The following is a 13,542-nucleotide window of genomic DNA, read 5'->3' on the forward strand; positions in this document are numbered from 1 at the left end:
CATAGCAATTTGGTAGAGTCATGAAAATAATTATATAATATAATAATATACAATAATATATCCTAATGATGATGATATAATAATAATAATACAATGTAGCGTTCTATTTTGGGATCTTTTTAAGTTTGTTTTTTCTAGTACTTCATTTTTACTGTATTTTAACAAAGTTAGTCTGCATGAATTCAGCATTTTAAAAAACTGATCCTTCACCATAGTTTGAGAAGCCCTGGTTTAGGTCACTGTGAATATAAATAAGTGAAATTTAGCTGCTATTAATAAACAATCAAATGATTTTCCAGACACACCACTAGGATACCCAGAATAGATCTTTTCTGTTCCCTGCACGATAAACCGCTAGCTGATTCCTGGGCCCATTACTGTGGCCTTTGGGAGGATCAGGCCACTCCAGGGTACATCTGCCCCAGAGCTCCTTGGCAGGTGCCTGGAACAAAGAGAGGTTTTGGGAGGTACTTGATGAATGTTGACTGGAACAATTAGTGACCGGTGACCCATGAGGTAAAAGTCTCTTCTGAGTTTTAACTCATATTTCTTGGTGAAGAAAGAATTGAGTGTTGACATAGTGGTGAACCTCCCAGTAATTTTGATCATGGGACTTAGTGACAGACATTTAAGATACTTTTAAGTGGTGCCATCTGCATATTATGTTGACTGGGAGTTGTGTTCTTTGCCCTGCTTTGGTGGAGTATTTCAGGGAATAACACAAGGCTATAAGATGATCTCAGGGCTCTTCTGTGGGCAGAATATAATTTGGTACTTGGAAGGGACATCCTGGACAATTTATGTACCCAGGAATCAGAATTGGCTTATTCATGACTTCTAAGGGAAGTCATGCATTTAAGGAGTTGGTTATTGCAACTGGTGATAAAATGATGCTGCTGGCAGAAAATGTTATTTTATGAAAGCTTTTAAAAGAAATCTTTCCCCACACCCTGAATGATAATACATTTAGGATTTCAATTGCATGTGTCACTTCCCTTATTTTCAGAGCTGTGTCCTGGCCATGAAAACATCTTCTGCTTATAGTGACACCTTAACTGAAGTTGATAGGGTTGATTTTCTGCTGGTTGGTGATACGCATGAATCCTTCATGGAAAAATCTGAGCTATGGAGTTGTCGCATGGCTTCCCTGCCCCCAGAGACCAGCAGTGAGCGCACAAGACTGCTCTTTTATCTGTGACTAAGGAAGCTAACAGGATGACTCAGAGACCAGGGGTAAACAAGCTCTAGGGATTTCTTCTTTCAGACCCTGAAAATGGGAGGAAGATTAATGGCAGGCAAAGTCACACTGCAGATTATAATTCTCCCCAGGCAGGTTAGAAAGGTGTACTGACAAAGGTGCACTGCGAGGTGGAGGGAGATGAGGAAAGGGAAAGTCTTAGAGCTGCTTTCAAAGCCATTTATCAGAAAAGAAAGCATCTCTTAATAAAATGACACTATCTCTAAAAATTCTTACCTTTGACATTGCTGTCTGTTATATGCCACAGTGTCAACTAAATATGCCCTCATAGTAATCAGAAAATAGAATTTATGCACAGGATATATGTAAATGTTAGATACATATGTTTAATAAAACTAACTGGCTTGTTTTAAACACTGAAATGAAGAAAGGCTAAAATTTCATAGATGGGTGTGCTCATCTATTTGATGAATTACACAGACTGGCAGCTTTATGAGTACTCTAAGTACCCTGGCTTTCTGATGAAATATGGAATATTTATTGTATAATATAGATAGCAGCATCTCAATATTATTCCAAAAACTATATGTAAGAGGGAGAGGGAGCTGTTTCCCCTGGAATAGTCATTAAGAAAAATAAATTTGCTGGGTATGAGGGGGTTCAGGATATGCTACACCCAAATATGGCGCTTTGGCATATTGAATTGCTCAAGCTGAAGGAATTTGAGAAAATGGCAGGTGCAGAAATGTTGCTCTGACCTTCCCCTGCTCGTTCTCCTTCCCTGAAAGCTGGAGATAAATCTCCCCTGTGAAAAGTGCCCTTCCTGAACCAAGAGGAAGGAAGGCATTCTTATCACTAGAGACAGGGAATTTGGGGCTGAGAAATCTGTACAAACAAGCCTTCTTAAACTAACACTTATCTTTCTAGCTAGTTCTTCATTATTTACTACCTCTAGCCCAAATCCCTTTGTCTTGTCAATTTTTCACAAATTTATTGTTTCTTTGTCTAAAAGGTATAAAAGCTTCCATTCTGGCCACTTCAGGCATTTCTTCTCTTGTGAAGACCCCGCTGTACACGTTAAAATTCAATACACTTTGTAAGCTTTTTTCCTGTTACTTTGTGAGTTTAATTTTCAGATCCAGCCAGCAACTCTAAGAGGATCAAGGAAAACCTTTTCCTCCCCTACAGGAGGGATATAACCTTTAGCAGGATAAGCTAAACTAAGTCAATTCAATCACTGAAAAGGTGTCATGGTCAATTCACAAACCAGGTATGAACTAGGCTCCCGTGCTACAGCTTAAGAAACAGATCAAAGCCCAGCAACACTGAGTATGATCTTAACTGTACTAAGAGAGAATTGCTTTCTTTCCTTTCAGAAATTTTGAAAAGGAGAAGTAAATTTTATTTTGGGGGAAAATGACCAGGGTGTAGAGAAGTAGAATAGGAAAAAATAACATTTATTGTTGATAGAAGATGCAGATGCAGGTCAGAACTTATTCTTGAGGTTCCTACAATAGTTTATAGAGTAATGAAGGTATAATATATTATGTGTAATTCAATGTTAAATAGTAAAAAGTAATTTTAGAATTTCATACTCAAGCTTCACTTGTTCTGAAATGTTTTTTCCATACCTAAGCCTAACCACAAGAGTCAAGAAATTTTTGGAGCCAGAGCATATCTGCATAATCAAGCAAGGTAGGCAGATATGCCCGGGCTCCAAAAATGAGAACATATTTTTATTTTCTAACTTAGCCAAAACATTAAGATATTTTTTAAATTGTGGAATAGATACCAAATCACAGATTAGGAGGAACATATCCAAACGTTCTCCAGGCCCACTCCCACCAAAAAAAAAGAAAAAAATCGATTGTACATTTAAAAACCTGTAAAATATTTAAAAGGAAGATCATGATTTTCTAAATTCAATTAAGTAGTAATAGGAAAGGTTGAAACCTTCGGGAGTTTTCAGATAACAAATGACAGAGGGGTAAATCCTTCTTCCTCTGCTGGCTTCTAAGCATAGTCCAGGCTAAATAAGAGGCTCTTCATTTAACCTGTTAATGGGTAACATCCATCACCTCTGAGTCCAGCCTTAAAATGGTCCTCAAGTGGAGACCATTATTAAATGTTTAAAGAAAACTGAAGTCACAGAATGGCATTTCCCCAGCTTATGATAGCATAGATTAATCAATGAAGACAATTTGTACATTATCTTTGGAATGTGAATATAGAATGGTTTTAAATAGTCCAAATCCTCAGAGTCTACTTAAAAACTGATACTGATGATACTTTCTCCAAGCTGTTTATAAATGACATTATTTGCAGCAGTGGTCAATATGGACATTATTTCATGTGCCTATCACAGAGCAAATGCATAATAAACATCCGTCGTACAAACAAATGAACAAATGAATGTTAAGCAACATAAAAACGATAATCTACTGTGTTACTTTGGCAGCATTAAAAGGATAGCATTTGACCAATCCCAGAGTAGCTTATTCTATTGTGTTTGTAATATACCTACTGTATATAATCACATATATTTTGTTTACATTAGACTGTAAATATTTATATTATTAACGTCATTTGATACAAATTCAATATTTACAATTGTGTCTATTGGTTTAATTCGAGAATTTATTCAATGTCTTTAATGTACTTCGGTAGCATTATATACATTGTAGGGAATCAATTATGCCCTTTGAATGAATGTTCTGAGAGCTCAGGAATAATTACAAGGATTTTTTATGGACCTAAAAAGCAAGAAAATGTCAAGTACTTTTATTGTATACATTGTAACATATTTCTACCATCTCAAGTCTTTCTGTATCATGTCCTCTCTCTTCCACCTCTTTGCCCTTAAAATTTTTCACATTTGTTTAATTTAAACTGCTACATTGGGGAGAGGGAGGGCATGTGGCTTCTTTTTGCTTATTACTGTGAAAATGTGCTTTTTTGATAGAGAGGTCCTGTGAGCCAGCTAATGCATTGGCAGGTGAACTAGCTTTTACTGCCAAATGAGTCAGCTGACATGGGAACATTAATTCATTTGAATGGACACGAATTGACAATGCCATAAAGAGGTATTGGTGTAGCTTAATGGAACAAACTATCAGGAAAATGTAGGTTGGGTATGATGTGATTGGCAAGCATCAAGAATGTTTCCATGTTCACAAGCATCTCCCTTTCCTAATCTGGACTGTTGTCTCTTGGATTCCTCCACTAAATTGCAAATACCCCCGGAGGAATGACACCTTCAACTATCATCAGGTGTTAGTATTAGATTAAAATTGCTGATATTCAGACGTCTTGACCTACATAAGTAGTACTTCTATTTGATTCAACATCATACCTTCTTAGGGATAGTTCATGAGATTACCTTGTTATTAAACTGAGAAGAGAGAGGACAAGAAATCTCTGAGAGAGGGAAAGATCTGGAGTATGAAGTACTGCCTAGATTCGGCTGTGTTATCAGGACCCATGACACCTCCCTCATTCTAGACATAATGATTCTGTTATTGCTTCCAAGAGTCTATGTCTTTGATGGCCATTTTATATTCATGTAAAGTTTATAGTGCACTCGTGTAAGGCTCGATGTAGACTGAAAGCCCCCAAACTTTTTCATTTAGGTTGATTCAAAGTCATGTTTTCTAGGACTTGTCACTGAAAATTGGTTTTTAACATCTAGAATTTAATGTTCACCTCTATAAAAGTCATTTCAATTGAGCTTAGTTCTCTAGCTGGTAGAGTCTGGTTAGTATAGTCTGGTTAGTGGTTACTGAATACTGGTTAAAATGATGGACTTTGGAGTCAGGCAGACCTGGATTCTACTAAGTCTAACTGCCACTTGTTAGTTGTTGGACTTTTGGCAAGCTGCTTACTCCTTTTGAGCCTTAACTGACTCGTCTTTACATGCCACTCATACCTCTCAGAGTCGTTAGATGAGGTACATGTGCATTAGATGAATTACTGTGCTAATTCTGCACATTCCAAAGAAAAGACTAGTCCTTGACTGGCTCCCAGGAGATAACCTCTCACCCCTTGGCATATCCTGCCTGAAAAGAATGTTTTAGGATGCCTGAGGTCTTGGGCTACACTGTATCAGGTGGACAAGATAGTTTATGCTAACAAGAAGACTTAGGGTGAACGCCTGTTCTTGTATACCTGAGGTCCTGGACCACACGTTAATTTGTTTTCCGGGGGCTAGAGACTGAACAGCTAAGGTCAGTCATGCAGGTACTGTATGCCTACATGACAGATCCCCAATTCAAACCGTGGATACCAAAGCTCAGGAGAGCTCCCCTGACTGGCAACACTTCACACATGTTGTCACATTTTATTACTTGGAGATTTAAGTACTGCCCTTGTGACCTCACTAGGAGATGATAACTGGAAGCTTGTGCCTGGTTTCTCCTGGTGCTTTCATCTTAAGTGCCTTTTACTTTTGCTGATTTTAATCTGTATCCTTTCACTATAGTAAGTGGTGACCATAAATATTATAGCTTTCTTGAATTCTATGAGTCCTTCTAGAGCGTCTATTCTGAGGTTGGTCTTAGGGACGCCCACACAACCGTTTATGCTCTGCTAACTATATATCCTTGGTGAAATGCTCTAACCTCATTTAATTTCATTTTCTCACCCGCAAATGGGGATGATAACAATTATAGTAGCTACGTTGTAGTGAAGTTCCAGGACCCAGCCTATATTTTATTTTCTCCACAAGCATTACTTGAGAGTTACTACAGAAGTTCCAGGAAAATGTAAAATGCCAGCACATAACATGACACACACACACACACACACACACATATATGTTCTCTTAAGCAATCTCTTTTGCAAGTTCTCATATCTTCCCTCTCCCCTGGCCCCAAGATAGCATTTCTGGGCTAGGAGATCTAACCTCAACTACTGCAGAAATGTCTTCTTCCAAACTCTTCCCGCTCATGGACTTAATTCTCCTCTTATCAGTGGCTGACTTTTCCCATTTTCATCCCCAAATCATCTCCTTGATGGAGAAGTCAGGTAAAATAGGAGCTGTGCTTGAGCTTTGTCATCTGATTGGCCTCAAGCAGTAAATTGATCTTTCTTGATCTTCTTTAAAATTTCCTTTTTGTTTTCTTTTAATGTCTCTGGAATTTTTTCTTTTTTTTTCTTATTCCCAGATCTTTTAGATTTTAACTTCTCTGGCCTTACTCCTTCCTACATGTTTGTGATGTTATCTACCGCTTCTTTTAAAAAAAATTCTTTGCTTAATTAAAAATTATACATTATTGCCACCATTTTTCCTTAATTATGAAACTTACTGTCAAAATTAAAACATTAAAAATATTTATACCTTAGAAAATAAAACTTTGTTAAAGAAGTCTAACTCTAAAGAAACACAAATGTATTTCCTTTAAATAACTTGGTTCACAGCAGAGGTTCTTATGCAACCACTGGCTTCTTTAATTGCCTTCTCTATGAGGATAATTTCCTTCTCTATTAGGATAATTTGAAACGGCAGAGACAGAAGATTTTGGGGGGAGGGGGTGAATTTTTCAGCTCTCTCAAATTTCAGGTAATGAAACATGCCCATCTGTTCCCTGAACTTTTAAAAAAATATGCCTTTCTCAAGGCCAGCTCTCCAGCTCTCTCTTCTCGGTTATCAGGAACACCCTTTTGTGCTTCAGTTTTAATATGAAGATCTTACAGTATATGGTCTAGAAGTTCTCATCAAGCACTATTTTCTTTTTTTTTAAAGATTTTATTTATTTATTTGAGAGAGAGAGAGAGGGCATGAGTGTGGGGCAGAGGCAGAGGGAGAGGGAGAAGCAGACTCCCCGCTGAGCAGGGAGTCCAGAGCAGGGTTCATCCCAGGACCCCAAGATCATGACCTGAGCTGAAGGCAGATGCCTAACTGACTGAGCCACCCAGGCACACCCAAGCACTATTTTCTATGCTTCTACTGGCTATAGGAAGCTATATAAGTGAACGACAATTGGAGAAGCCTTTGTAAAGAACAGCTTTCCCAGGCATACATACCTATGGCAAGGATCAAAGAAGTGCCCCAAGAATGCAACCATGGTAGAACCAGTAGCAGATTTGGAATCAAACCTGAGAGTATTATCAACTTTTAGATCTCATTAATTAACAACCCTTGGAGATGACTGGGTAGTTGAGGGCAGCATGGAAGCTGGTCTAGAAAGTTGGGGCTTTATAATATAGCATGAAGTGATCATATTTTCTCTTTGCATCAGTTCCATACAGACACAAAAATGGAGATAAAAGCATTGAGGCTGCACTTGGAATATACATCTGTTATTTTATGTATTCGGCACTCTACTTTTCTGGAAACTGTCACTAACTTTCCTGTATTTACATGGTTTCTGCTGGAGCTGCCATGTTTATTCATTCAGTTATTCAACAACTATTTATTGAGTGCTATGTGTGACACTCTTCCAGGCCCTGGAGACATAGCCATGAATAAAATATACAAAAAATTCCTCATGGAGCTTACGTTCTGATGGAGGAAATAAGACATTAAACGAAATAAGTAAATATTTGGTATGTCACATAAAACGTGCTATGGAGAAAAATCAAGCAGGAAAGTGAAAAAAGATGAAGGGACAAAGTGAGAGAAGCACTATGTTCCGTAGTTGTCCAAGACGGACTTCATCCAGGATATTTTTGGAGTTAGATCAAAACAGGATGGTTTAAACCCAGACTGTGGAATGAGGAGTAGGAAAAAAAAAGCCCGTTAGAAGCAAAAGAGAAGCACGAAGACACAAGAGAGTAGCAGAAAAAGAGGGTGTGGGTGGAGAGAGAGAACCTGAGAGAGGACTTTTCAGGTTCTGCATAACATTCCAGCATACTTCTGATAAATCCTTTTTCTAAAATCCTTCTGATACATTTGAAACTAGATCAGTTTCTGTCACTCCAAACCAAAGAATCCTAACTCGTAGACATATTAAGTAAGATAACTTGTAAATTCAAGGCTTGATCGATGTGGGAGATGTGTTACCTCAGAAAATTAGAGCTTGATGCTTCTGATGCCAAGAGTACAGATTTGATAGCAGAGTAGAATTAATTTTTCTGTTCCCTAGCATTCCAGAAATAAAATGTGCAAGAAATATCCATTTTTCTGGTTTTTTTTCCCAAGTTTTTATTTATATCCAGTTAGTTAACATATATGGTAAAATTGGTTTCAGGTGTAGAATTTAGTGATTTTTTTCACTTCCATATGACATCCAGAGCTCTTCTGTTTTCTTTTAATCAAATTAACTCTGATTCTGCACTGGCATTGTAGAAAATTCAAATGGAAGCATTATATTTCACCTCTATTTCTGTTCTCCCACCACTCTCTCCACCCTGGAGTCACAAAAGAATTGGGGAAGCTTACTGATGTCTAGACCCATTGGGAAGAGGCTCTCTAATCTCCTAGTCGCTATTGTTCAATCCTGCTTTAAACTTTCTCTTAAAGTCCCTGGCTCTCTGCTTCTCACCAAGAGGAAAGCACAGAAATCTGTGCTGAGGCTAAGGGATGCTTTGCTTCGCAGGGTGCAGTCCTCCCTTCTGAAGTTGTGGCACCTTCCTGGGAAAGGAAAAATCTTTTTTTTTTCTTTAATTTATTCATTTGCGGGAGAGACAGAGAGAGAACAAGCAGGGAGAGAGGAAGAGGGAGAGGGAGAAGCAGACTCCCTGCTGTGCAAGGAGCCTGATGCAGGACTCGATCCCAGGACCCTGGAATCATGACCTGAGCCAAAGGCAGACACTTGACCATCTGAGCCACCCAGGCACCTGAAAGGAAAAATCTTGAAGCAGGCTCAAGTATCCGCTCAGGTAATCATGGGACTTGCAAATCATTCACTTTCTCTCACTTTATTCTCAAAATAATTCTATTCTCTTCTGACTTTCAACACACCCCCATGTATAATGTTTTTATTTAGCTTAGACTTTTAGAATAGACTATAACATTAAGTGACTTCCATTTCCAATTCAGCTTTCCACCTTGCAAAAACTCCCCAAAGATTTTTTTGGTTTTTCTTTTTGTAGTATAATGTACATAACATAAAATTTTCCATTGTAACCATTTTTAAGTGTACATTTCTCTGGCATTAAGTACATTTACACTGTTGTGTACCCTAAAGATTTAATGAGAGTCTGGCGATCTGACTAAAATGGGGAAGGATGAAAATATAGAAATAAATACTATATTTGAAACATTGTTCTTTGGTGTATTTGTTGAAAAAATGGGGAAAGTTCCATAATGGGAATTTTGAGCAGCAAAGAGACATCATTAGTATAGTAGGCTTTAAGTTGCAAGAGGATGATGAAGAGAAAGGGTGGCTGTAAGGAAACTTGGGGAAACAATGAAGACAAACTTTATCTGTCCCACAATACTCATAATACCATTTAATGTATCTGAAGCAGAAGTAAAATGAAGACTTTTTCTCACTCTGCCTAGTGCCAGGATCAGAACCATGTTCCTGAATTTTGATGGGGGTATAAATAACTTCCAGAGACAAAGTCTCAAATCGAAAGTAAAGTTTAATTTCATGAATTGCAGTAATGCCTTTTGATATCTAAGCAATGGGTTACTAAGGGATGCAATCCACAGAAGAGTTAGTATTAAAAATCTTTTAAGTATTAAAAATCTTAAGACTTACTAAGAATTACAGCGGGGTAGTAGGGGGTGGGGTGTACAGGAATGCATCAAAATAAGCTCAAGTGATTTAGCATTGGCTTGGCCTAGAAGTTTCTTTTGGGAATTTGAAGAACTCGTATCCATTTATTCATTCCAAAATATTTAGTTAAACGCCTACTATGTGTAAGACACTGGGGATATAGCAGTGAACAGGTAGTTTCCTTTCTTTAAAGAGCTCATATTTGGGTGTATTGGAATTCTGAATTCTGAATCCAAGGGCACGATAAATCGAATGAAGCAGTGAACTGAGGGAGCCATGATTCTTCACAAACCGCAGCAAAATCAGTATTTTAAGTTTTCTATTTTTGGAAGCTGGGTGCTCTTTAGTTCTGGAAGAGGGGTGGGCAAGTGGGATGTAAAGAGATTGCCCGCCGAACACGAAGTCTGTTTGGGTTCAGCAGTTTAGGACCGGAACTCCAAATTACACCTGCAGCATCGAACTAACCCGACCTAGGAGGCAGATAGGATTACAGGAGAAAAACTACTCCATCAGAACCCTCAGAAGGTACAGCCATCTCAGCCTACAGCAGAGGGCCATGAACTACAATTCCCACACGCCCTTGCGACAGCCCCTCCCACCAGCACAACTTCAAAGTATGGGAAAGATGGAGGGACGTGGGGCGCACTCCTGTTGCGTCATTAGAGTGCGACTCCAGATACAAAACAGGTCCGGGCTACTAAAGTATGGCAGCTGCTGAGGCGGCGGTGGTATCGTCGTCATCTTTGGAAACAGACACAGCCCTGGTCCCTGAAACTGCAGGAACAGCCGCAGCAACGGCCGCCACCTCACCAGCGACGGCTGCAGCCGCGGCCGTCGCGGCCGCTGCCAGAACCGGATCCGAAGCCAGGGTCTCCAAGGCCGCTTTGGCTACTAAGCTGCTGTCCCTGAGCGGCGTGTTCGCCGTGCACAAGCCCAAAGGGCCCACTTCAGCCGAGCTGCTGAATCGGCTGAAGGAGAAGCTGTTAGCAGGTACTGCAGCCCGGGTGGGGACCAGGCTGAGGCGGTCGCCGCGAGAGCGGAAGCCTCAGAGAGCCAATGGGCTTTTTTTGCGCGCTTGTGGCTCGAGAAGTAAAAGGAGGGGAAAGGGAGGATGACCACTGAATTAGCTCTGAACAGAAATCTGGGGCATCTCGGGCTTGGACTTGCCCTGACGTGAACTCCTGTAGCCTAGTTGGCCGTTGTCGTTCTCAAGGGAAGAACAAAAAACAAAACACAAAATCCCCACACTTACACAAATAAACCTCTTCCCTTGGGCAGACAAACTAATATTCTGTAATCTGATGGCTCAGGTTGATAAACCCCTCCTGAAGGAAGCACTGGCTCTCTACCCCCAAAGTTGCATTCTTAAAAATAGTTTGGAGATGCAGATATTACTCATTTAACCAAGACTTTAATGCAGTGATTTTCACATAGTGGACATAAGAATTATTTAGAGTCCCTTGTACAAATGCAGGTTCCCGATCCCTGCCCTCCCGGAGATTGTGATTTTGAGGTTCTGGGGTATTTTTTAGGAAACCATTTTTAAACTGTTCTTCCACGTGATTTCTGGTGTTAAGTGGCCTTTGGACCACATTTTGAGGAACACTAAATATAATTTGAGAGCATTCTTTTTTGTTTGTTTCTTCATGTACACTGGGAGAATGTTAGAAAAGCCTGGAGGATCTCTCAGTTCATCAGCCCAGTAGATTATTTCGGACAGTGGCATCAAGGAACCTTAGATTTATTGGTCACCTACAATAGCCGGATCCAGCCTATAGAGATGGGAAGATGAAAGATCCTGTCTTTTCTCTTAACTGAGCTCATAGCAAAGAAATTTCTGCAGACTTGGGTGATAAAACTATTTGCTGCATATTCAGGGCTCTCCTGAATTTGGCCCTGGCCTGTCTTTCCGTTAAAAAACTGTCCAGGAACTTTTCTTCTCCACCTCCCCCCCTCCTCCTTCTTTTTAAGATTTATTTATTTTAGAGTGAGAGAGAGAGAGAGAGAGCACAAGCAGGGGGAAGAGGCAGAAGGAGAGGGAGAGACTCTCAAGCAGTCTCCCCCCGCTGAGCATGGCTTTCTTCTAGAAACCTCTCACTCAGATGCAGATATTCTCATTACTCCATTTCTATATTGCTTTGGTCTAGTTTATATTTATGTTAGCTAGACCAGAGTACCTGGGAAGATTCTAAAAGATACTAATTTCAAGGCAGCACATTCTGATGCCAGCAAGGTTTGACACCCACTGATTTGTGCCACCGTTAATGGTCATAACCTCTATTAACACTTCTGGCCTTTCCATATATTGATTCATGTTATACTAAAATCCTTGCTCTTCTTTGTCTATCTGAATCCTTCAAGGCCCAAAACATCAGAATTTTATAGCCAGAAAAGACCTTAAGAGATATTCTTCCATAAATGTTACCAATAGGATGAACCAAATTCCAATATAGTAGAGGTGGTGTGTATTCGAACTTGAAAGAGGTAAATTTGGACACAAAGGGAAGAAGCAGGTTTATGGGCCTTCATAATCCAAGGAGTGTCAAGTTGAAAAATAGAGAGTTCTCCAAAAGTTTTCTATAAATTTATAGATGCTCTCATCTATAATATACTATATATATAGTATATTATAATGAATTCATATGAAATATGAAATTCAAATGAAATAATGAATGAATATAATATAATAATGAATTACAAGTGAAGGGTGAAACGTTTAAAGCCTGGGCCTGTCCTTATGGTTGCATTCTTAAAAATAGTTTGGAGGAAGCAGGCCCTTCCACGCACGGTGATATAATCAGAGAGTGGCATGAGGACTGTGTTCCAGACAGATGGTGTTCTGTAATTATGTGGTCAGGCCAGGCAACACAGCACATCCTTTTGGCCATGTATTCTGGCTTCTCCATTATTGCTCTGCTTCCCTTCTCTTCTTTTTTCTGTCTTCTCTTTTTCATTTCTTTTGCTCTATTTTTTTATCTTCTCCATGTTAGTGGTTATAAGGGAAGTTTGATGGGTTTGGGAGATGTAGATCATACAGCTCTTCTTTCTTTTCTCATTTGAAGTTCAGTAGCCAATATTCTGTCAATGTATTGATATACATAACAATAATAATGATAGTAATAACAATAACTTATTGTCAGAGTGCCATGTAGTTTCCAAAGCACTTTCAGATAACATTATTTCAGTTTATCTTTACAATAGGAAGATGAGATGGCCCAGATTGGCATTTTCTTTTTTTAAATCTAAATGCTTCAGAGTTTAAGAGGCAACTTAACTGTTACCTACTTCCCACATAACCTTTTGTTAAGATTAGCTTCTTGAAGGAATTGAGGGTTTTGATTTGGGGAGAAGGGCAACAAAAATAGATAATTTGGGAACTTAGTGTTCTTAGAGGTAGCCTTTTGAAAGGTACGCTGGACATTAGGTAGCTGAGGGTACCAGCAAAGAATACCAGGACACAAGAGAGAATTAGAAATGAAATCAAGAACTTGTAAAACTAGCTGCCTATATAAAAACTAACTTCTTTTCATCATTCTCTAACAGCCCACTACTCCTAGGAATTTACTAGGTTTTTCAGGGTTAGCCTGGATATTTGCTCACATTTAAAAAAATTTTTTTTCCCCTTAGAAAATGAATTCTAGTTTCTACACAACTAATTTTGGAATACTGTTTCTTTGTAAT

At 39.1% G+C, this 13,542-nt stretch overlaps 1 protein-coding gene across 1 annotated transcript in view; it reads left to right on the top strand.

Moving 5' to 3' along the window:
- Positions 1-10,565: 10,565 nt before the first annotated feature.
- Positions 10,566-13,542, top strand: part of TRUB1 (TruB pseudouridine synthase family member 1) — a 38,731-nt gene continuing 35,754 nt past the window's right edge. The window contains exon 1 of the mRNA XM_027597037.1: positions 10,566-10,851. Coding sequence (XP_027452838.1) covers positions 10,566-10,851 — 286 coding nt within the window. The remainder of the gene's footprint in view (positions 10,852-13,542) is intronic.

The sequence above is a fragment of the Zalophus californianus genome, chromosome 15 (assembly GCF_009762305.2).
Source record: "Zalophus californianus isolate mZalCal1 chromosome 15, mZalCal1.pri.v2, whole genome shotgun sequence".
Taxonomy (NCBI): domain Eukaryota; kingdom Metazoa; phylum Chordata; class Mammalia; order Carnivora; family Otariidae; genus Zalophus; species Zalophus californianus.